Here is a 21,180-nt window from a genome sequence, read left to right as displayed (position 1 = left end):
AATCCAGAGAGGGGCTTGGAACAAGGGCCTGTAGGGACAGGCCAAGGGGAATGGCTTCAACCTGCCCGAGGGGAGACTGAGCTGAGCTCTTAGGCAGAAGCTCTTCCCTGTGAGGGTGCTGATGCGCTGGCACAGGGTGCCCAGAGAAGCTGTGGCTGCCCCATCCCTGTCAGTGCTCAAGGCCAGGTTGGACACAGGGGCTTGGAGCAAGCTGCTCCAGTGGAAGGGGTCCCTGCCTGTGGCAGGGGGTTGGAACTGGATTAACCTTAAGGTCCCTTCCAAACCTTTCTGTGATTCTATGATAATTCAAAATTAGGAACCTATAGTAGTAAATAACCATCAGAGATGCCACCATAGTACACTGCTGTCCTACAAGTCAAGTATTTTGGCAAATCCTAAGGTTTTTGCATTTTTCAAGGCAATTTTTATAATGTTGCTTATCCTCAGTCCTAATCTGCTGCTTATAAATATCACGCAACAGCATCTTACAACAGTAAATCCCAACATTTCAATCAAATTACAGAACAAGTGGCAAATGACAAAGTATACTTTAAAAAGTTCTGTTTTGTACACATTTGCACATTAGAAAAAGAATACCTTTTGACCAAGAAAGAAAAAAAAAGCTCGTATATCAGAGGAAAATAATCCCAACTTCAATCACATCTAAAGCTCCCTTAGCAGGTTTGTTGTACAAGCCTTTGAATTTCTTGTACACTCAGCAAGTAGATCTGATAGTAAACATCAAACCAGGCAGGCAGCTTTTGAAAACCCAGGCTCAGCTGATACAACTCTTTTAAGTCAAGTTCAAAGTAAAATTTGAAGATGAGATAGCAAACTACACCTGAGTGTTTGTGACATTCAATAGGAGAAATTGGCAGCTCCACGCTGCAGCGGACCCTGGGTACTCCCTCCTTTCATCTTCTCTGCCTTGCCTCACCCTTCCCAAAATAACAGAGCAAAATTGAAAGGGCTAAGTAACTCGTGACACGTTTAAAGCAACAGTAATGGAGAGTAAGCAATATATAACACACAAAATCAAGGCAAAAAACACCCGGTCCTGCTGATCAGTGTTTTATACTCATTGGAGACTCCACAAAGCCCCACGCCTTCTGCTCTGATGGACATGGTGCATCTCCCTTGTGAGCTCTGCACTTTCATCCCTACACAGAACCTCTTTCACCTCACTGGCATTCAATACTGCAAATTGCTACCCTGCAGGCCACTATCCATCCCCATCAGAGCAGATGAACACCAGAACTCTTTAAAAAGAGACATAACTTTAGATATTCAGTCTAAAATATCTCTGTTCTGCCTTTGCTGCCGATGGTAAAACTTGCACGAGTGTTGGTCTATATAGGAGAATTATCAGTTCATATCAAAAAGTCAAAAGCTTGTTTGCCATCCCCTGATGTTGGGTAACTTACATTATGCGAACTGCAATAGGAAACATTACCTAAAACCTTTTCCTGCTGGAAAACTGACGTAAAAGGTAAAAGTCTCCTGTGCTGTGGCAGGGTAACATCCTATTAATAAAGAATGATTCACAGCAGATAGATTTACAGCACATCTGCCCTATCAGCACACACCAACGGAAGAAAAGCTGTTCCAGTGATATCCCCAAATCCATAAGAAAGACTCTTCTTTTAAATTCTCCATCATTTCTCATAGGATGACAGTTGATATTATAGGATTATCTACTTTCACAGCCCCTGAGGGATGCTCGTCTCGGATACCGCAACTGGAATGGGAAGGAAGATTTACAGAACCAGTGGCTGCATCCCAGCTCTTTCTGTGGCCAGAGGAGATGTCCAGAAAGCAGTACATCTAACTGAGCACAACCCTTTCCTAAAGGCAGTATAACTTCGAGCTACGCTTCAAACTGGGACTGACTAGATGTTTTCATTACAAATCAGGACAAAAGGAGAAGATGTGGTAGCTAAACAAAAACCCTGACCACAGGACTGCAGATGATTTTCAACTGAGTAACCAGAACATCCTTTCCCAATGTTTCAACGACAGCATGACTGTATTTTGAGCCAGCAGAGAGGATGGGGGATCTAGTTCTTGATCTGCATTTTTTATGTCTAAGCGCTGTGGGAACCAAGGCAAAATTAGATGTGCTACCTTAACTCTGTGTCAGCTTATACAGAACAACTGGAGCACGCTCTTACCTTCACAGATTCTGTCCAGTCGCTGCCGCTTGACTTTGTGTTTATCCACCAGTGCCATTCTTGAGGGTGTTTTGCAACGTCCTGATTCAAAAAGCAAAGCAGTCCCCCAGGAACTCAGGAATATTCACAGGAATCGGCGTGCATACCGCCACTGTCGATCCTGCAGAGGAACAAAAGGGTTCATGAGGATTACCAGCATGCCAGGTGAAACCTCCCCATCTCCAACCCTGGCATCCCATCAGTCCCACATCTTATACTGCAAATCAAGCTTGCAGCCCCTTTATCTTCCTTGCAGTCAGAAAGCACGGCACTGTACACAAGAGCTGCTGAAGCGTGGTATGGCCTTCCTGGTTTTATTTCTGTCTTAAAACTCTATTCCTAGCAGATAAAATCCATTCAGCTATTTTGTAGGCTCACAGACACTGCAAGATTATTAGAAAGTACACAAAAAAGGGAAAGCAGCTTTTGCTGTTCCAGTACTTTCACACATATACACACAAACCACTTTTATGCCTTATTTAAGCCTTGCTCTGTAAAGATGATCAATGGAACTTGAATTTACAATGAGACCTTGGTACATATTCCAGAGGTCACCATAGCCTGTCCTTACCTTGATACATGGAGGGTTAACATTAAACTTTGGATGCCAGACCTGCCTTTCTAGTGTACACACTTTTAAATGCCAGTGAAATAGAGCGATCCATAAAGCAGTATGTGTGGCTGATTTACAACAAATGCCCTACAAAGGGAAAAGAGCTGCAGGCTTCTCTGCATGTTGGTGACACGGAGGAAGACCCTAAATGGATCCTCTCAGGTCTTTTATTCCTACAGATAGCCAAAGGTTTGTTTAATCCCTGAATGATTGACCTGAGCTCAAGCTGCAGACCCTGAATGTGCCATGGTGGCACTTTTACCCAACAGCTAGGACTCTTTCAAAGCAAGTTCCACAACAGCATTCATGAATCAAGACATGCAAGAGAAGACCTCATGCTGACAGTGGAATTCAAACCATTCAATACTACATGCGTTAGTTTTTTTACCGAGTTGCATTACCAGCCATTCAATATCCACTTTCATATTTTAAAGGTGAAGACAGGTGACCCTGATGAGAGCTGCAAACCTTCCAGGGTTGCCTCCTGCTTAAGAGACACATGCCCTCCCGCAGCCATCCACCACCTTTTAAGCCCACTTAAAGGCAATAAAAAAGAGCAGAATTAGTGGAAAGCTGTGATTTCTGGAGACAAAGCAAAATGCCACCATGGTTTTGGTGGGAAAAGGGAAAAATAAGACAGGCACAAGCACAAGCACAGCAAGAAACCCTCCCTTGTGGCCACTTGTACTGCGCTGTACAATAGATTCTGCCTACATAGGCTGAGTGTGCAATACACTCAACCACTCTGCCTACAAAGTGCTAGAAAGGGTTAAAAAACCAAATAGGTTCTGGAAAGCCAGCAATAACCACAAACTTGGTACCACTTGTTCAAACTGACCCCCAACCATCTCCTCTGCAGCAGGTAAATTTTCACACTGCGTTGTTTGCAAGCAAAGGTTCACATAAAATACAGAAAACACAAGAAGAAGATGCTGAAAACCAGGAAAATCCAGGTTGATGCCCAAAAGCTGACCCTGGGCAATGACTGTAACCTCAGCTTTTGCTTATGTAGAGCTGCAATAGCAATGCTTAACCCATCCTCTGGAAACACTTCAGCTTCTTCAGATTCACACAGTCCAGTCAGGCATTTCTACCTTGTGTTTTATTCCTCTGCAACAGCGCCCAGCTCTCCTAAAAATCCCATCAGCAAAAGCAATAACTTCCCAGCAAACACAGTTAACAAACGCGACAGCCCAGGCTGAGCACGCCAGGGGTAAAGGCTCTAACAAAGCCGCCGCATACCGAGATGACAATTTCATGGGTATTATTGTTATTATTATAAATGGTTATCAATTATGCATCACATTGATAGTTAATTTCGAAAAGGAAAAGGGTTGTGTTGGTACAACTGGGTTCTGACTAAAGGAAGATGGGTGATTTCCTGGTAGTTAATGGCCAATTTCCCAGCAGCGCGACTGCAGCGTAATCTCTGGGATTTATAGCAATAATTAATTGATTTCTTTTTAAGCATAGGGATGCTAAAGAGCACGATTCCCACTCACATTAATAATTAATGCAACATTCTAAAAGAAGCTGAAAACTTCAATTCCAGAGGCAGGAGCTTATTACAGTCAAAATATTTCTTACGACAAGGATCAAACTGTTAGTGTAACTAAAGCTAGAGCAGGGAATAGCATTTCCACAATGAATATTTAAAAGTATACACATGAATTTTTACCTCTATTTCAGAGAGAAATACCAGGTTATAAAAAAGTCATGGCAGGGGAGAAGAAGTTAGCATTTTGTACTGAAAATGCTCAAATGGTTCATTAGGTTGGGGTTGCAACTCTTTTTCCCATTTTCCCCCAAACAAAAAATCAATACCCAAACTGATTTGATTTTGACAGAGTGCATCTTCTGATGGACAAATGTTTCCATTATGTTCTTTTCCCTCTTGTCATCTCAATTCCCTGCATTATTCTCTGGAGGAAAACTTTATACGAAAGAAACTAATCAGAGAAATTATTGCTCATATTAGCAGAATCTTGCATAGCTTAACCTAATGCCTGTAACTGAACTCCTTCCTAATGATGTTAACTATTCCATCTTGGCCTGACAGGTACCCATGATGGTATCAACCAGCAGTAAAAGCCCAGTTTGGAAGACTTATTAAATACGTGGCAGGAGCTTCCAAGCAGGATTTGGCAAGGATGGATAAAATGAAGAAAAGCAGATATGAGTGGCACAGGAACAGGCAGATATTCCCTAGCCTTTATGAAGCTGCAATTAAGAAACCAGTTCTTCCATTCATGGGATGGAGGATGCAATTAGATGCACATCCAAATTCAATCCATCCTCAATGGTTTCTACATCCAACCCCATCTCAAAGGCCAAATGTCCCCTTGCAATAAAATAAATACAATCAGGCTCAGCAGAACAAAACTCATGGTCAGCAATTAAAAGAAGAGGAAAGCTCATTGTGTAAGGAAATTTGAGGGAGGCAGACGCATGTACAAAAACTACTTCATCTTCAGCAAGATTAGGAAACAAGTGAAGTGATTTACATACAGTAATTGCATGGCCGTGTTAGCCTCCAACAGTGTCTTTCAAAATGTAAATTTCCTTGAAAACCCTTGGACATGATGATAGCCCAGCAGTTATTTATTTATTTAAAAGAAGGAATGTACTTAAATATGATGTTTTAGGGAAAAAAATGCCCAATTCTGACATAACGCATTTAAAAAGCTTAATACTGCTCGTTAAATACCACAATCTATGAGCCAGAAAACGAGAGCAGAGAAAGCTGCATTAGGGCTTATTTTTCCAGCTTTCAATGGAAATTGTGTAGAAAGAAGAGGTGATTTTCCAAAATAGGAGGCACTGTTAGCTAAAAGTAAGACAAAGGGGACTTGGCAAAGAATGTGTTGTTTGCTGAGCTCTCTCTCAATTAGCACTGTTCTATCATCTTTTCACTAAGTAGGTAGCACAGGAGCACAAACATACAATGGTTTGTGTTGGAAGGGACCCTAAAGCTAATCCAGTTCCAGCCCCTGCCACGGGCAGGGACCCCTTCCACTGGAGCAGCTTGCTCCAAGCCCCTGTGTCCAACCTGGCCTTGAGCACTGCCAGGGATGGGGCAGCCACAGCTTCTCTGGGCACCCTGTGCCAGCGCCTCAGCACCCTCACAGGGAAGAGCTTCTGCCTAAGAGCTCATCTCAGTCTCCCCTCTGGCAGGTTCAAGGCATTCCCATTCTTGTCCTGTCCCTACAGGCCCTTGTCCAAAGCCCCTCTTCAGGTTTCCTGTAGCTCTTTTAGGCATAGGCAACATCTATTTTTGAGCATCCATCACATATGTTGCCAACAAATCACAGTGGCACCCAGTAGGTGATTCAGAGCCCCTATTCCCCTTGCTCCGGACAAAATCGCGTCTCACACATTCCCTCCCTGTGCACAGTCCCAGGAAAGTGGAATGCTGTTCCTTAAAACTCATTCTGTGACAAGCAGATGCTGATGCAGGTACACAGCCCCACTGCAGCACCACAGGCTTTGGTAAAGCAGCATAAAACCTCACCTGAGAGTCCTGCCCAAAACACAGCTCAACAGCTAGGACTTAATAAAACCACAACTGCTGCCTTCCTAGGTATGAATGAACAAGTGGCATGAAGACACCACTTCAGCCAGTGCACACATGGTCACAGGTTAAGTGGGACTCCTCTCTAACTTCAAAACCCAGCATCTTTCTGAACAGTCCACACACTCCAAGGTCCATGATGGAGTCACAAACCTGTTGTTCAGGATTTCCAACTACATTTTCCACTGCCTATGAAATATGTCATCTACAACATGGAGAATCCCTACTACAGAAAAATCTGGGATCCACACACTGCAAAAGCTCCCATTTCCAAAGAGCAAAGGAGAATCTGTCCTTCCTCACATCTAAACTGGGTTTCCACATGTATAACTCCTTAAGCAAAGGAAAATCCAGGCTGAATGTTTTGATGATGTTATCAGATATTTCCTGGGCTCTCAGGAATGGAGAGATTCCTGGTGAAGGTTTTGCACTCATGGTTACTGCAGGACACCAGCAGACCAGGATGCCCAAGTAATTGTGAAGGCAGCAGCCACTGATGCCAAGGGCTGCTCTCCTCCATCCTCCTTTGCATTAAGGTCCACTTTTCCAAAGCTCAGCATGCTTGAACTGAGATTTCAATGCAAGAACAGTCCCCAGAGCTGTTTCAGCCTTGCAATACTATCACCGGGTATTAATTGTTCTGGCCATTTCCACTGCTGATCGCTTCAGACATTGGCAGCTGGTGGGGAGGACAGGAGGGGCTGGGAAGCAGAGTTCCGTGTTAGAAAGGCAATGCAGGGTAAAAGAATGAAGGAGACACATGGAGATAATGACAGGGGAGGGAAGCAGACAAAGGAGATGGTACAATGCAGGAGGAACACAGTGAGCACTCTGTCATCCTTCCTCCCTGTGCCAACAGCACATCTACAAGTGCAAAGCCACTTCTCAGCCCTCATCACCTTCTCCTTTCTCTAAAGCACTGGAACTACTGCAGGGGAGGAGGGAAGCACATGAAAAGGAAGGGAAGGGACAGACAACAGGATCCTTTGTGAGATCCTTCTTTTGGGTGATTTCTTTTAAAGCACAATAAAACAACTCATAGTGTCAAGACACCATTAAGGCCAACAGCACAGCAGGAACCAAAAATGGATTAAACATTTATATCGGTAGTGAGAACCAACATAGATTTTCATTAGCCCAAATATAGAATAGGTTGGGTTTGTTTTTTTTTAAGGCCTGATGGATGCAAACCCTCACACTTGGGAAGAGGAATCACACAGGTTCTGTGTGGCCAGGGTTTGGACTTCTGCTCCATTAAACACCATCGGCCACTGCATGGGAAATAGGATGCTAGGGGAAAAATAACCAAAAGGATTTTTCCCAGTTTCTGGGAGAATCACCTAGGCTGTAAATCACACCTTGGGGCCAGGCTCTGTGCTGGGTTTGGCTGGGGTACAGTTAATATACTTCATAGTAGCTGGTATGGGGCTGTGGTTTAGATATGTACTGAAAACAGCATTGATCACATAGGGGAGTTTTGTTATCACTGAGCAGTGCTTGCACAGAGCCAAGGTCTTTTCTGCTCCTCACCCCATCCCAGAGTGACTGGGGTGCATGAGGAGCTGGGACACAGCCAGGACAGCTGACCCCAACTGACCCAAGGGATATCCAATACCATATGGAGTCATTCTCAGCATATAAAGCTGGGGAAGAAGGGGGTACAATTGAGAGTGATGGTGTTTGTCTTCCCAAGCCAGTGTTACCTATAACAGAGCCCTGCTGCCCTGGGGATGGCTGGACACCTGTCTGACCATGGGAAGTGGTGAACGTTTCCTTGTTTGCTCCTGTGTGTGTGGCTTTTCCTTTACCTGTTAAACTGCCTTTATCTCAACCCATGAGTTTTCTCACTCTTCCCTTCCAGTTCTCTCCCCCATCCCACTGGAGGGATTATGAAAAAGGGGCTGCATGGAGCAGGAGTTGCCATCTGGGGTTAAACCATGACAGTCTACCAGTAGCCTGCATCCCCCATGGACCCTCACCACCCACAAAACAACGAAGGCTGGACTTTTGCTACAAAACCTTTCTCAATTGGGCTTCATGTTTTTACTAGTTATTAGCATGATTTTGCTGCTGCAGAGTGTTCAGAGACGTTTTGCATTAAGACCTCTCTGTGGTAATGCCTGGATGATGCCATGGGTGAAAATAAACACTATTTCATAGAATCCCAGACTGGTTTGTGTTGGAAAGGACCTTAAAGCTCATCCAGTTCCATCTCCCTGCCACAGGCAGGGACACCTTCCTCTAGAGCAGCTTGCTCCAAGCCCTTGTGTCCAACCTGGCCTTTGTCTTTTTTGATTTGCTTTTTTCCTGCTGCAAAACCCAACACCAAAATCTTGCCCTTCCACTTCCTACATGGTGCCTTCCTCCCAAAGCTGGTGGGGAAAGTGCACTCACTGGCAGGGAAAACAGTAACAGAGCAGGTTAAACGTGCTTCACAGAGAGCTGGCACTCCCACGTTAGCACCTGCTGATGGCAAATAAGGAGCTCTTCTGCTCTTTGCCATACAGAAAAGCAGAATAACATGCTGTAGGAGTCTTGTGCGGAAGAAGTGGCAACAATTCTGAGGAACTTGCTATTATATGAGTGAACAAAATGTACCATAACGGCATATGAGCCTGCACATCTGCTGCTAAATTAAACGCGCTACAGAACGATGCAGACCACATCTTAAAACATTATGCAACAAGATACAGACTGTGCTAAAAAAGTAAGGCTTCAAAGACAGCATAAAGGGCCTGATCCTGTGTTCCTTTCAGCCCTTGAAAGTCAGAGTACCCCTCATCAGTTTTACACCATCAAAGCTACTTGTTGACTCAGAAAAAGAAATATCGCACATTTATATATGCCCTTCAAAGGAAAGAAAGACGTTTTTCCAGCATTTTCTTTCTTCTCCATCTTAAAGATGCATTAATCATGACAGACATTTTTATTTGGAATTGGATTTTTTTTTTGAAAGTTTCTTTAAGAGTCATATTTCAGGTGACAAACTGTGCTCCAGATCGGGTTCTCTGTAGCCAGAAAGATGTTGGGAAGACCTACCAGTGAAGGAGAAGTTCTTCACTCTGAAGGTGCTGAGGCACTGGCACAGGATGCCCAGAGAAGCTGTGGCTGCCCCATCCCTGGCAGTGCTCAAGGCCAGGTTGGACACAGGGGCTTGGAGCAAGATGCTCTAGTGAAAAGTGTCCCTGCCTGTGGAAGTGGATTGGAACTGGATGAACTTTAAGGTCTTTTCCAACCCAAACCATTCCATGATTCTGTGATACTGAAATGACAATATTCAAGTTGCCACAATAGCAGTGGTGCAAAGGAGAAGGGAGTGAGATACCTATTTTATTTCCCAACTTTCTTTTTCCCCTTAATTTTATTTTCCACCATTAGTGATGAGTTTCGGATTTGAGCAAAGAAGATCCAGACATTCTCCCTTGCCAAGTAGTAACAGTCCCATGCAGATCCACTCTGAGTTTTCAAGTACAACTAGGAAACACCACAACTGGCACTCCTTTCATTCCTAAAGCTAAAATACAAACAAGCAACCAAAACAGACAGCAAGGAAATTGCTTTAAAGAAAACCCATCATCTCTCTTTCTGGCATCAAAAGCAGAGCAGGTCCATGCTCTGCTCTTACCGTGCACTGACAGCCCTCAGGGGCCTGGTGGTGGGCAAAACAATAAGCAGGAGCTGAACCCAAATTATCCACTTAGCTTTGAGAGCACCTAATCCATCTGCTAATTAATCCTGGGCCTCCTTCAGCCTCTCTTATCTTGTTTTTCTAAGTATCTGACGCTGATAACATGCACACTGATACTGCTATAGCACAGAACTGGCACAGAAACCACCCTTAACTTTTCAAGTAACGCAAGAGGAAACAATCCATAAATAAACTTAGAGCTTCCAAAGGTCCCTACCATGCTGAAAAATAACATTCTGTGTGTTACCAGAGTTCCTTAAATTACTCACTATTTATTTCACTAATTGCAAAGTTTAATGCTGGAGAGAGGTGAAGCTTTGCTGTTTGAGCATCTGGATAAGCAGAAGCTCTTCTCTACTCAAGCTTTTAGTTGCTCCTGGACCAAAATCATCATGGCCAAATTAGAAACCCCAAGAAGAAATTATTTGCTGTTTTATCAGATGAGTTATTCAGATATTTGGCCATTAGAGGGCATTTTATACTGCCGAGTGAAGTGCCGGCACACAGCCCGTGAGCAGCATCGCAAACTCCCATCTGGAGCTGCTGGAGAACAGTTTCTGTCTATCCTCATTTAGTAATTGCCACTTTTCAACCTTTCCATATGCTGTATAGAGATGAGCAAGCAAGAGCAAGGACAAGAGGAAAACAAGATGAAATAGCTATGATAAAAAAACCTGGTTAACTGAACACATTGGTGCACAGCTACTGAGGCTTCCAGCATTTAGTTTTGTTCCATTCTCTTCCCCCTGTTAACTCCAACACAGCAAAATTCATCCTTTTCACTCTCACAACCAGCAGTTTATGCTTCAAGTTTAGAAAATGAATAACTGGGAAATTATGCTGTGGCACCACCACCCATCTCCAGAGCAGAGGGGAGAGGTCATCCACCTCTGGAGCTGAACAAAGGCAAATCCAGCATCCTCACTGCCAAGAGGTAGGACATGGTCACTTACCTTCAGACGTCTCCTTCTAGTTACTACTATACTGCTACATGTGAACTTTAAACCGTTTTCAGCTTCTGCTGGCTAGGAAACCACACAAAGCCACCCACTTCCCTGCTTTGGTGGTTTTCCTCTCTCCATCTAAATACAAATCAAATGAGGAAAGAGACAGATATCTTGCTGTACATCTCCAAATATACGTATGTTTGTAATCAGGGTGCCCAAACTTCCTGAGTACGAGTTGCATACCAAAACCTTCATGTGGCCAAGAGCCACATCCTCCCAAACTCCATATCCCGCTCCTGCCGCTCACTCCATGCTCCCCCTGTCAAGCCTGGAGTTTCTCCATCCCCATGACACTGTGCCACTGATGTATCAAGACCACTGCCCTCATCAGTCTCTGGCTGCAAATATGGGGCTGGCAGAGGAGGTGGCTATGCATTACAGGTCTGCCTTGCAGGATTTGATGAAGCATCAGTACATAGTATATGCTTCCATAATACTCACACGTTAGTCATGAATTCCTCCTTAACAGAAAGTTCAAAACAGCAAGCACAACAATACAAAGCCTACCAAAAAGACCCTGGATATCAGTGTTTACCTCTGGGTGCCCAAGCTAAAAGGACCAATACTAAAACAATGACCACTTTTTCTTTGAGACCCTTGCAGGTCATAGAATCATAGAAACCCAGACTAGTTTGTGTTGGAAGGGACTTTAAAGCCTGTCCAGTTCCAATCCCTGCCATGGGCAGGGACACCTTTCACTAGAGCAGGTTTCTCCAAGCCCCATCCAAGCTGGCCTTGAACTCATTATATCACAGGTACCTTAAGCTTTTTCTCCATCAGATCTCAAAGAGCCTGTCCTGGGATCTCTGTCTGGACTGAGAAGAGTGGAGAGGAGCAACACTTCTAGTAAATTTCTGGAGTTGTAGCTTGCCCTTCTGTTAGTGCTTACATTTACAAGGCACTCTTACATAAAAAGTCCTCATCTGCATTGACTTATTTAGCAACATGAAGTAAAATAGCCTGAAGCTATTCATGTGGCTTAACATGCTTTTTTTTTTTTCTTTATGTAGATGATGCCCTGTGTAAAGGAATATTCAAAGGGGAAAAGTGCATTTTATTTGTAACACTTATTACTACCACTGAAGAAAAGATGTTCTAACAAGTTTCCGAAGGGGGAAACACATGTAATACCTTTCACAGCTCAGCTAATTCATCTTTAGCTGCCCAACTGCTGGCGAAATCTCAACTGGAAACTCTCAGAATAGAAATGTGGAAAACCCCGTTTCTTGTAGTCTGAGCTCTGTTCCCACTGCACAATCTCCTTCCACCGGAGTGAGTCCTGTTTGTTTTCAGCTCATAGCAGCTCTACTCTAAAGAAAAAAAAAGGGAAAAGAAAGGAGTTCAAGAGTTCAAGGCTACGGCTCCATTCAGGCGTACACCCACAATGCGAACCGGCCTCTCCATCCTGTGCTGGAGGCATTCCTCTCCCCATCACCTACCTGCAGAAGGGACCCGACTGAGGGAGATGAGGGATGAAGGAAGGAGCAGAATGCTAAGAATGGTGGAGAAGAGAAAAGCCCAGACTTAAGGCATCGTGGATGAAAGAGAGCTTGGATCAAGAAACAGGGATGAGGATGGAAGACAGCTTTTGGAGAATGAGCCCTTGGGCTCCTCTCTTGCAAAACCCATGCTCCAGACAAAATGGAGCTCCATGGGGTCAGGCACATACACAGTCAGGATGGAAATGTGTGTTTCCATGATGTCCCATGGGAAAGAGCTCGTTGGGATGCAGGGCAGCACTGGGATGGCTCAGCTGTGAAACGCTGCCTCTTCCCATCCCTCCATTCCTGTCTCTCCCTCGCATCTCACCTTTGCTGCTCTTGCAGCATTGCTCACACAGCTTAATTTCCAGAGGAGTGAAAGGAAAGGGAAGGAGGGAGCCAAGTGAGCAAAGGGAAGTTTAGATAACAGTAATAAATAAGATGAAATGATTCGCTCACCACTAACCTTTAGTGGCAAGTCAGAACATCCTCTGCACCCACCACAGGTTTGCACAATCTACACATCTTATAAGCCCTGCCAGTGTGCTGTAACAAGGCTATTTTGCAATCTAACAACACTCAGGTTATTGACCTAAATTTATACAGGCTCATCTGGAACCCTAACAGTCCATTGTGTGCTGAGGCCTGCTCGGGATGCCTTAATACACAGATTATTGATGCAATGAACTGTGACGGCTCCTATAGAGCTGTTATGGTTTATTGCCGCAACACCTATTCGGGGTCCCTTTAATGCACAGATTGGTGACACAATAGACAGAAAGAGCCACTATTTGGGGATGCATTATCCCACGGATCACTGACATGATAGACCACAATGGCTCAAGGGAACAGGCAAGCATGTGGAACTCCCAGATCCCCAAATCCTGGGGAGCTGAGGGTGAATGGACAAGAGGTGCAGGGATGCTGCCCCTCTACCAGCCAAACCCACTGGCTCTGAGAGGTGAAATTTGCAGGAAGCAAATTTGCTACAGAAAATAAGGATTTATAATAGAAGCCTCAGCAGAACCAAACTTTTAGCAAGAACAGCCACAGGCCTGCATTAGAGATCAAGGCTAAAATCCTGAGTGAGAAATACATGGCAATTAGCCAGCAAAAAACCAAATCAGTGTCCAATTTTGAGCACAAAAAAAAAGAAAAGAAGGAAAGAAAGGAAAACATTTTATGTTCCAAAAGAATGCAAAACAAAACGCACCAATATCTACATTTCTCTCTTCTTTTCCTCTTGAAGAACAAAAGTAATCCTAAGAGGCTGAGAGTTAAGCACGGTTTAAAGCAAGTTGCCTGTGTAGGGAGACCTCAGACAGAGTAAAGGAAAATTAAAGCATTAACAAACACGAACCAAGTGTGCGCAGGCTCCTCACAACAACCAGTGCACAGTTCAAAAGCTGCAGCTGGCTTTGCACTCCTGCATGCATCTTCCCCCCCTTCATTTACCAAGAGCTTTTTTTAACACTGGTGACACTTCGCATTCAAAACTGTGGTTAAAAATAGACCCTTGGTCCTCCTGTTTTAACCCTGCAAATTCCGTCTCCTCTTTTCCACTCCTCCTGCTTTGCCACCAGCTATGGGGTGATGGAGGGGTGAGGTACCTGCCTGCAAGCCCAGGGTCCCCCCAGTGCTGCTCAAGGACTTCATCCAAGCCTGAGTGCACCCCTCTCCCAGTTTTCCCAAAGCTGGTAGCAGCTTTTATTTGTAGGAATGATAGGATCAGGTCTATTCTCTTTCTCAATTTCCCTTCCCACCTGCTTTTGCAGATGACATGCATAAGGCTTTAAAGCACCCCCCCAACACTAGTGTTTTCTCTATGTCCCTGCAATCACCAGCCTAATCAGGAGTGTAGAGAAAGAAATTCCTTTGTTATCCGGTAGCTACTTAAATGCTGAACCTTCAAAATCTCCTTGGGAAATAGGCCTGGTAAACAGCTCCCGCTAGTACAAGGAGCCCTGCACAAGAGAGCCTCGAAAATCAATATCCTTCACCCAACTTATCAAATTTACCGAGGACATTTATACAGTATAATTAAATAGAAAAGAGATACAAATACAGAGAGCATTTGCACGGCACTGCATAGCAATTGCATTATCTCTGGGACAGAGGACACTTTGACAAAAAGGAGGGAAAACGCCATATATCAACCAAAGAAGCCGCAAGGAGCACAGGGAAGGTCTGCTCTCATTGTTCATGAGGAGTGTATAACGCTTAAGTAAAGACAGGCACGAAATACACACCAGCACTTCTACCTAAGGCATTTCTGCAGGTCCTGTTCCGGCAGCCAAAACAATGCCATGAGAATTAGCTGGTGATAAATGTGGTTCAAAACACTCGCCTGCCTCTCAGACTTAGAATCATAGAATCATAGAATAGTTAGGGTTGGAAAGGACCTTAAGATCATCCAGTTCCAACCCCCCTGCCATGGGCAGGGACACCTCACACTAAACCACATCGCTTCATCTAACCTGACCTTGAGCACTGCCAGGGATGGAGCATTCGCAGCTTCCCTGGGCAACCCATTCCAGTGCCTCAACACCCTTACAGGAAAGAATTTCCTCCTTATATCCAATCTAAACTTCCCCTGTTTCAGTTTTAAGCCGTTACCCCTTGTCCTATCACTACAGTCCCTAATGAAGAGTCCATCCCCAGCATCCCTATAGGCCCCCTTCAGATACTGGAAGGCTGCTATGAGGTCTCCACGCAGCCTTCTCTTCTCCAGGCTGAACAGCCCCAACTTTCTCAGCCTATCTCCATACAGGAGGTGCTCCAGTCCCCTGATCATCCTCGTGGCCTCCTCTGGACTTGTTCCAACAGATCCATGTCCTTTTTATGTTGAGGACACCAGAACTGCACACAATGCTCCAAGTGAGGTCTCACGAGAGCAGAATAAAGGGGCAGGATCACCTCCTTCGACCTGCTGGTCACACTCCTTTTGATGCAGCCCAGGATACGGTTGCTTTCTGGGCTGCAAGCGCACACTGAAGCCGGCTCATGGTCATTTTCTCATTGACCAGCACCCTCAGGTCCTTCTCCTCAGGGCTGCTCAGAATCTCTTCTCTGCCCAGCCTGTAGCTGTGCCTGGGATTGCTCCGACCCAGGTGTAGGACCTTGCACTTGGCATGGTTAAACTCCATGAGGTTGGCATCAGCCCACCTCACAAGCATGTCAAGGTCCCTCTGGATGGCATTCCTTCCCTCCAGCGTATCAACCGAACCACACAGCTTGGTGTCATCGGCAAACTTGCTGAGGGTGCACTCAATCCCACTGTCCATGTCAGCGACAAAGATGTTAAACAAGACTTGTACAGGGTCTTCAACACATGTGGGGGCACTTCCCCCTCACTGGTGTGGAAGCAAAGCAGATGCTATCATGTTGCTTTTCAGGTTATTAATGTACCAAGTAAAATTGATTTTGCCCAATAATCCACTTGGCAAGTCAGTGATGTTTTCCACAACAGCAGCCGTCCCTGCAGACCCACAAGATAAAATCCTGGGTGCAAGGTTAGACCTGGGAAAGGCTGACTGCCAGCTCAGGGCAAACCAAAACAGCGTGGAAAAGACAAACTAAATTATGTGGCTATTTGTTAAACAATTCTTCTCACAAGGGTTGTGTTACAACTGGGCTTTGTGAATGCTCCTTTGCTTTCAGGTAGAGCTAAATAGGCTGGCTCCTCACTCCAATTCCCCAACAGCAGCAACACTGCTGTAGATGCAACATCGAATCATGGAATGGTTTGTGTTGGAAGGAACCTTACAGCTCACCCAGCTCCAACCCCTGCCACGGGCAGGGGCACCTTCCACTAGCCCAGGTTGCTCCAAGCCCCTGTGTCCAACCTGGCCTTGAGCACTGCCAGGGATGGGGCAGCCACAGCTTCTCTGGGCACCCTGTGCCAGCGCCTCAGCACCCTCACAGGGAAGAGCTTCTGCCTAAGAGCTCAGCTCAGTCTCCCCTCTGGCAGGTTCAAGCCATTCCCCTTGGCCTGTCCCTACAGGCCCTTGTCCCAAGCCCCTCTCCAGGTTTCTTGCAGCCCCTTTAGGCACTGGAGCTGCTCTAAGGTCTCCCCTTCAGGGACTCTTGGCCTGTCTTCAGAGGACATCTCCCTTGTCACATTGACCTTAAAATTCAGAATAGCCCAGTGAGGTTTTGGACACACCCTCAGTTCTAAGTGCAGGTGAGCAAAACCCAGGTGTGTTTGCAGAAAGTACAGTAACCTCAGGCTTTCTTCCACTTCAGGCTCAAAGGTTTGATCTTCATGGTTGCCTATAACAATTAGGCATTGCCAATAAAAACCAATAAAAAACAACACACAAGATGGATAGGATTCCTGCTCCTCAGACAGGGATATTTGGGATGCCATCACTTTGCACAACCAACCTGCTTGGGAAGATGGACTGAATGAGGGCTGACAGAGGACATGCACCACCAAAGCAGGGGCTGGTCACACTGTATTCCCCTCCCACCCACCTCAGCTGCCCCGAAAGCAGAGGTGTGACCCCTCAGCAACATCCATTGCTGCTCCTCTGCTGCCAGGCACCATGGGAAGAAGGGAAATCTCAGTCATTCACTTCACAATATACTCATGGGGAAGAGCGAGAACCAGGATGAAGGGTTCTTTGGTGCCTCTCTTGTGTCTTGATTAGTTAATATGAATCATACTCCACTCTATTTCGAGCAGTCCTTTATTAAAAAAGCCTGTGAGTCATTTTCTCTAAACTTGAAACTATAAAAATGGTAATGTTTGGGTAATACTCAGGAATTTAAGGTTTTGCATACTTCTTTTTTAATTGAACAGGAAAGGAAGGGTAACCTGACCCACAGAAAGAGCTTTTTATCCCTTATTTGTCCTGCACAGACCCAGTGCTCTTGGATAAAAAAAAATAAATCACAGCTCATGGAGTAAAACTTCCGAACATTCTCCACTAAATATATATAGAGAGAAATAAAAGAACAAATGGAAAACAAAATACCTGTTTAGGGAAAAGCCAAAAATCCAACACGTGACAACCTGGGAATCTCTATTAACCTATATCCAGCGCCGTCTTAAAAAGAAGTCTACAGAGGTAACTCCATGAACTTTAAATTAGCATGCATCCCTTTCTGGATCGCAAAACTCAACAACTGAATATCATACTGATATTTATTTGTATCTCCAATGTCCCCCGCCTAAAACCAAAAGAAGAGCAAAGGCTCTCTGAGCTGAATGTCACTAACCCCACTGGAACACAAGCTGTGCTCCATGCAAAGAAACCAGCCCACAAGCACCACAGCTGTGGGATTTTCATCCCAGACATGGACACACCTCACCCTGCCTGATGACATCAAGTGAGACCCTACTGCAATGCCAACTCTGCAAAAAGGGTCTTCAGCAGGGCAAAGGTCTCAAACATTCATGGTGTGCACTCATGGCATGCACACCAGCCTGACTCCAGGTTCCTCTTCTCCATTACCTCAGTGCAGAATGTGTTCCCATGGTCTCCATGCAGGACTGGCAGAAGACAGCAGGCAATGGCCAAGAGAGGCAGCAGAGAAACTTCCTTTAGCTGTCTCCTGGATGAACCAAGCATCTCTGATGTTCTTGGACATACAAGTCATGCTCAGACTTGCCTATCCCTTGGCCCAAAGTGAATTAAAAGGCAGCAGGAATGAGGATGCTTTACTGCTCGTTCCCACCACATTTGCTTCCCAAACTGCTTCAATGCGTGCACAGACCCAGCACCATCTGCAGCAGCAGATCCAGAGATGCAGTATGGAAGAACACATGGCAAGAAAGCAACACCCAGGTGATCTCCAAGCAGGGCAGCCTGAGACAGAGCTGAGACCCTTTGATCCCTTGGGCAGGAGCAGGACCCACATGGCAGCAGAAGACAAGGCACCAGCAGATGCCAGGGTGGCTCCAGCAGCAAGGCTGAAGGTAAGCAACACCAATGAAAGCCTCAGCTCCACCACTGCCAGCCTTTTACTCCTGGAGCTTGGAGGTGACTCCAAGACCACTTTCATTCCGTTTCACTGCCACAAACAGGGATGAGGGCAATGGACTTACTGCACCAGCTGTGGGCTTGCAATTCCAACCTGTGCAAGGACTGCTAGGGAGAATGTTATAAAGGGAAACTCATTTCCCCCGGGCTGCCTGATAGAGTCCATCAGAGGAAACATCTGCCATCCTCCGCAGAGGACAAAAATGAAGAGGAAGTGGTTGGTCCATCCAGAGAAAAGAAAGAGAGAAGCATTAAAGGCACAAGGGTCCTGACCAAGGCAGGAGACCCACTTCTGCAGACAGGTCTCAGCAAAACAGGTTAAAATATGCAGTTTTATAGGCTTCTGAGTATGAAAACGGCGGCAGCAGCCTACTTGATGAGGTCAGGGACTGAAGTGGCCTATGGTACTTGTAAGAGAAAACATCTGCTAGTGTTAAAAGGTCAGCAGGAAATGAATGCTGTTTACTTTGCCCTTATTGGTTAGGCCACTGCTCCTCGAAAGAGAACCACACATGGCTTAACTTAGCAACATTCACCAACCACCCAAAGCCCCATGGTAGATGTCCCACCTCCGAGGTCCCTTAGTACACATAAGAACCCCCCATGTGATGCTCGGGAGAGGGATGAGGGTGGTCGGCTCCATCCCTTCTCACCAGCCACCACTTCACAACACTTCAGAGGAGGGAACAAAATAATAACCCTCGGTGCCTCAGGAACAAGCCGTTAAAATAAATCCATCAACATAAAAGCGAAAAAACAAGAGGTTTCTTCTGAAAAACAGGAAGCTCTAGGTACAGAGCGGCTTAAAATAGCTCCTGCTTCGTTTGTTGACAAAACGTGGGTCCCAAGGGCTTGTGCTTTTTGATGTGTTTTTAGTTTTCCGTATGGATGGCCAGGATCCCCTCCATGCTGCCCACCAGCAGCGGGGTTGAGGGGGCTGATGGCAGTGGGCCGGGCTGTGCTTCCTGTGAGCAGTGCAGGGATCCCACAGGAAACCCGGACAGAAAACAACCGACAGTGTGAATAAAGACGGAGAATTAGTTAAGGCTCATACCCCTGTCGTTAAAACTCAGCCTGAAGTTTTAAGTGAGTAGGAAAACAGTGTCAAACTTGCTGGCTCTTTACACAGCATTGGCCAGCCAGCACAAGCAACCAATGCTTAAGGAAAAGCTTAAAATGATAAAGCTGTGATCCCAAGTCCTACATCATCAGAGTTTACAACCAAGGAACTACAGGACCATGCCTTCTGCAGAAGAGAAGAGGGAGGAAATTTTACCCTCCAGCTTTCCATCGAGGCTGTGTGACATTTTCCTATTGCTCCATAACAACCCAAGTTGGGCTCTGCACCTCCTTCGCTACCACACACCCTGTCCTCCTGATTCAGTCTGCAGAGGTGGAAAGCAACAGCTTTTTTTGCCTTAATTACAAATAATCCATTAAACCAAGAAGGCTCTTGGATGATCCTGCCCATGGCAGGGGGTTGAAATTAGATGAGCTTTAAGATCCCTTCCAACCAAAACCATTCTATGGTCTAAGGCTGATTAAAACATCCACCCTGAAAAGCAGGTCAAGATACAGCTCCTTTCCACAAGCCTTGGTTATAAACTGCGAGTCCTGCCTGCCTTCTCCTCACACCACACAACTCCCCACACCAGACACGAAGGGGCCCCTATCGTGAACAGCTAATTACTGGACCACATTAAATTATTACTCACATTAAGATTTGTGGGTTTTCCCCCAGCCTAACAATACGCCTTTGACAGCAGCATTGCAAACACACTGGAGCAGGAGCAGCAGTCTAGCTCCATGTGCAATTAGGCCAGCATGTGGATCTTATTGCTCCTAAGGATTTCCCGCACCACCAACTGGTGAGAAGTTTTCAAGTTTAAATACAGAAGAATTAGATCTCTCTTTGGGGTGGTCGCATCTGGGGCTGGAAAACCAGATGGAGAGCGAGTTTTTTTCCGAGTCCTTTGTAAGCTGAACCAGCACACAAAGCTGCTAAGGAGCAGGCAAATACAATCACTGCTTTGGGGCAGCCCGCAGCAGAGCCCGTGCTGTGTCTGCCAACACTCAGAGGCACCATCTGAAGTGCTAGGAGGGCTCATGGGCTGGGGTTTATAAAATACCATTGTGAACATGGACCTACTGCAGCGTGGGGATCTGAGATTCCTGAACATAAACACCTGCACCCATGGTCTTCTCCCGGTGCCATCCAAGGAACCTGGGAGATGGATGATTTCCTCAGTTCCCTAACATGCAAGAGTAGGCTGTGAAAGTGGGGAATGAGGGGGAGAGAAAGAGGGAGTAATAAGGAAGCTTCAGCATTTCAAAGCACAGAGAACGAAGTACAGACACCACTCATGCCATTGAGTCTTGCATGCTGGGCAGAGCCTGTGATGGGATAAGCCATCTCTGGAGTGCCCAGTCTTCATCACCACAGCCAGGTACAGTAGCTGTTGGAGGAGTTTCAGCGTGCCATGTACCAGCAAGTGTCTGCATGCAGCATCAGCTAGACCCACAGATCATTCCCAGAGTGGGGACTGAGCTAGGAATGTTTTCCTTCCTGGGGACCAGGAAGGTACATATGACAGACCACAGGATGGTCACTAGTCTTACCTAG

The 21,180-nt window shown here is 45.7% G+C and overlaps 1 protein-coding gene and 1 long non-coding RNA gene across 4 annotated transcripts in view; both read right to left on the bottom strand.

Annotated features, from left to right (window-relative positions):
* Window positions 1–21,180, bottom strand: part of CTBP2 (C-terminal binding protein 2) — a 140,718-nt gene that overhangs the window by 59,023 nt on the left and 60,515 nt on the right. For all 3 annotated transcript variants that reach the window (XM_061364108.1, XM_061364110.1, XM_061364111.1), the window contains exon 2: window positions 2,172–2,331. In XM_061364108.1, coding sequence (XP_061220092.1) covers window positions 2,172–2,229 — 58 coding nt within the window. In that variant the 5' untranslated portion in view covers window positions 2,230–2,331. The remainder of the gene's footprint in view (window positions 1–2,171; window positions 2,332–21,180) is intronic.
* Window positions 1–21,180, bottom strand: part of LOC133218066 (uncharacterized) — a 228,851-nt gene that overhangs the window by 175,580 nt on the left and 32,091 nt on the right. The gene's annotated exons all lie outside the window — the stretch shown is intronic.

Source organism: Neopsephotus bourkii, unplaced genomic scaffold (assembly GCF_033783945.1).
Source record: "Neopsephotus bourkii isolate Nb327-2 ecotype Australia unplaced genomic scaffold, CSIRO-AGI_Nbou_v1 NB_1189, whole genome shotgun sequence".
Lineage (NCBI taxonomy): Eukaryota > Metazoa > Chordata > Aves > Psittaciformes > Psittacidae > Neopsephotus > Neopsephotus bourkii.
Note: the sequence above shows the minus strand (reverse complement) of the source record. Positions and strands in the feature narration are given on the sequence as shown.